At 46.4% G+C, this 3,887-nt stretch overlaps 1 protein-coding gene across 1 annotated transcript; it reads right to left on the bottom strand.

Moving 5' to 3' along the window:
* Positions 1-2,269: 2,269 nt before the first annotated feature.
* On the bottom strand, positions 2,270-3,567 carry Wdr5b (WD repeat domain 5B). Its single transcript, XM_051149876.1, has one exon. The coding sequence runs from the start codon at positions 3,246-3,248 to the stop codon at positions 2,271-2,273; it is 978 nt and encodes a 325-aa protein (XP_051005833.1). The 5' UTR covers positions 3,249-3,567; the 3' UTR covers position 2,270.
* Between the last annotated feature and the right edge of the window lie 320 nt (positions 3,568-3,887).

Here is a 3,887-nt window from a genome sequence, read left to right as displayed (position 1 = left end):
TATTCCACTTCCCTATTTCTGCTGTAGAGGAATAAATTTTCATAAAGAATGACTTGTCTGTGGTTTGCTGTTTGTTCCAAGTAAAATGTAGCCTCCCCACTTGTCAGATGAAGTGAAAGAGAGGCAGCGCTTTTCAGATTTAGCGTTGACTCTTCTTTGGAGCATCAGGTGCCTTCCCTAGCTTCTGCTTACATGCCAAAGTTGAAGTATCCTCTGAGAGAGACTAAGAGTGTGGATCTTGTGGGTTTCTCTCTTATGTATACAATGTCCAACAGGATAAGAAGGCCAGCTGAGTACGCTACCCAGGTGCATGTTGGGAAGCCAACCTTCCAAATGCCAAGGCCTCCCTAGAGCCTCAAAACTGCCAGGGTACATGTACTGTATGGTGTGGCATACCACTAGGCGGAGGCAATTAGAGCCTTTGCGCATGCCCTGGCAGTCACGAGTATTCTGGTGCAATGGCTGGGGGCCATCTGCTACCACCAAGTAGTCCCTTTCCTATTCCCAGGGAATTGCAATTTGTACTTATGAAAATGCCACGCCCACTCTTGTTGGTGCTGGAAAGTAAACACTTAACACCAGCATTTGTTGCCTTAGCTTTGTCCTTACGACACCAAGATGTGTGGTATTTGGGTGGTTTCTGCTATAAAGTGACTCTCACACGCCTCCCTAGTACCAACAGAGGACACATCATCATAGCCACCCAGCACACTACTTCTCAGAGTTCATGGTTGTGATTTTAAAAATACTATGTGTTACTGTCTGGGAACTTGAGACCCACATTTTACATTGGAACATGGCTTGAGGGATGGTGGGGCCGGAGAGATGGCTCAGTGGTTAAGAACATGGACTGCTCTTGCAGAGGATCCAAATTCAGTTCCCAACCACTATACTAGGCTCACAACTCCCTCTAACTCTAGCTACAGGAGATCCAATGCCTCTGGCGTCCTTGAACACGTCTGCACTAGCATGCACACGCATGTGTGCATACACACACACACACACAGGATTAATAAAGTAAAAACAAAGCATAAAAAACAAAACCTACAATGGCATGCTGCCAGTAGCTTCATAATCTAATGGTCTTGATACTGTCTATATACTGTACTTCTGCCTGTGTGTGTGTTATAGAGATCGGTGTGGATACAGTTATTATGTGGGGCTACTGCAAAATACTTTTTAGTTAATATTATAGTTTGTAGAATTTGTTACCAAAATCCATTGGCAGCAAGTAAGGAATAATTGGGCATTAATCATTCATTGCCCAGTAAATATTAAGTCCACTACAGAAAAAGCCAAGGCTACAAAGATAAGACATAAAGCATGATTTTAGAGTTTATTGTCTACTGAAGACATGGCCCACGAAGCCATCAAAGTTGGTAACTGTAAACTTTGACCTTTATAAGAAACTGCAACAAGGAGGAGACACACTCAGCCACCCACTATCGGATCGGCAAGATGGCTTCTGAATTGATCCACGTTGAACAGGAGTAAGAAATCTAATCTGTCATGTAATTTGCCTGAAAAGTCACAAAAGGGCACGATCTAACAAAATTTTTAAAGATTTTACGATTCGGAGGAGGCAGAGGTGGGTGGATGTGTGTGAGTTATGGGCCAGGCAGGCCTATAGGATTACACAGCAAGACCCTGTCTCAAAAACAACGTAAGATCCTGGGCCTGCAAGATGGCTTGGTGAATAAAGGCTGTTGGGAAAGCCTGATCTGAGTTCACGACACGGACCCCACCATGGAAGGGGAGAACCAATTCCTGAAAGCTGCCCTCTGACCTCCACAAAACACACATGATGAAATGTTAAGACTCATAGAACAAACCTGACCATGGCCTCAGTTTGGACAATTTGATGTCCCATCATGTAGTGGAACAACAAACATATGCAAGTGACGCCCTCTCATTACTTCCCTATCTCACTGTCCTTACTGACCTCCCAAACCAGAAACCACAAATCCCTCCACCTCTCAGTCATCCTGTTCTGCCAACCCTCTCAACATTCTAAAGGAAAGCTATTGAGAGGAGGAGGACTAGACACTGTCCAGGGACAAACATGAGATTATTCCCAACAGACCTTGAGATCAGGACTCAGAAGCCCTAGGTCCTAGACTTGCTTGTACAGTGGTCTCCTTTTGCAAATTAAAATATTTCTCAAACCCATGCAAAGACAAATTGCAAAAGAACTACAAAGCCAAAATTCAGAGAAACTGTCCTTTTGGTTCTGTTTTTAACTTGGCTTTACTCAGCGACTGCTAAAGGCTTTAGCAGTCACTCGTCCACAGTTTAATTGTTTTGTCGTTTTCTAATGCTGCTGATGCAATGATGTTTTCTGTAGGGTGACAAGCTGCTGAGATCACAACATCTGTGTGACCTTGTAACTTCTGTACAATCTCTTTAGTCTGAAGGTTCCAGATGTAAACCATGTTGTCCTCTGAGCCAGAAACAACCCACTTTCTACCAGTTACAGAGAAATTGGCGAATATACAGTATTTCTCATTCTTATGACCAGTATATGTCTTCAGACACCTGCCTCTGCTGTAATCCCACAGTTTAAGAGTATTGTCCAAGGTTGCAGTGAGAATGTATTTACCATTTGGAGAAAATTTTACGAAAGAAACAGGAGGGTTACCTTCATCAGCGAGTGTTTTTAAACACTGGCCTGACGCAGCATCCCAGATTCTACAAAGACCGTCATAGCTCCCCGACACTATCAACGACCCATTACAATTAAACTGCACGGCAGAAATGGGGTCTGAATGAGCAGACAAAGTCTTGAGGCACTTTCCTGTTTTCACCTCCCATATTTTCACACTCTCATCAAAAGATCCTGAAACAATGAGGTTGGATGGTGGGTTGAAATTACAGCAGAAGACGAAATCACTGTGGCCCTGCAGTGTTTTCAAACATTTTCCAGATCTCACATCCCATAACTTCAGAGTCTTATCGTCTGAGGCTGAAACGAGACGACTAGAATCTGAAGACCAGGCAACATCTGATATTTCCATACTGTGACCATAGAGTGTCTTCTTACATTTCCCATCATATGCTCCCCAAATTATAATTAGTGTATCAGCTGCAGAACTTGCTAGCCATTCTCCATTAGGACTAAATTTAACTGATGACACAGCCGCCGAGTGCCCTGCAAGTGTAAATATGAGGGTATAGTTGGGTTTCTGACGCTCTTCCTGGTGCTGGCGGACCGACTGAGCTCCCTCTGCTGCCGGATGCTCGGAAGCCATGGCTTGGGCTCTACAGTTTGCGCAGGCGTCAGGCCCCGAACCTTACAAAAGATAAAACATGCCGTTCCAAGGCGCACGGGCTTGACTGTAACATGGACTCGACTTAAGGTCGGCACCGAATCAGCAGGGAGGTGTGGACCACTACCCTCTCGCTTTCTTCCGTAGCACCAGAGATCACAGTAGTCCTCAGTTCGGTACTCGTGCTGGCTCCTGTTAAAGGGCTAGGCCGTCCCGCGGGGGTTGGGGCCTGCACAGAAAGGCCTCTTCCATGCTCTCCCCAGCTCCAAAATGTCTGCGAACCGCGAGCAACTGAGGACGCCACACAACAGGGTTTGAAAACGGTTGAGAAGCTGAAAGAGAACCCTGGACGTACCACAGTGCAAGGTCCACATCCACCAATGGGGCCGGCCTGGCGGCGCAAGCGCCAAAGGTGGCCAGCGTTTGCTTCCGGTCCTGGGGGTGGGACGGGAAGGGTAGGCTGATGCTGAACTCAGCTTTTCCCAGTGAGAAAGGTGCTGTGCAGGAAGGGGTGCGGCGCACAGGCATTTCAGGAAGGCTGTGCGCGTTGCTGGTCTCTGCCTCTCCTCCCCCACGCTGAGCTTGACTGCCCCAAGGTTTGCTTCTTGTAGCTAGGGGACT

The sequence above is a fragment of the Acomys russatus genome, chromosome 8 (genome assembly GCF_903995435.1).
Source record: "Acomys russatus chromosome 8, mAcoRus1.1, whole genome shotgun sequence".
In the NCBI taxonomy this organism is placed as follows: domain Eukaryota; kingdom Metazoa; phylum Chordata; class Mammalia; order Rodentia; family Muridae; genus Acomys; species Acomys russatus.
The sequence above is the reverse complement of the archived record's forward strand: the minus strand, read 5'-3'. Positions and strand labels throughout refer to the sequence as shown.

Coding starts and splice junctions, on each gene's coding strand:
- Wdr5b (XM_051149876.1), bottom strand. CDS start 3,248: ATGGCTTCCGAGCATCCGGCAGCAGAGGGAGCTCAGTCGGTCCGCCAG.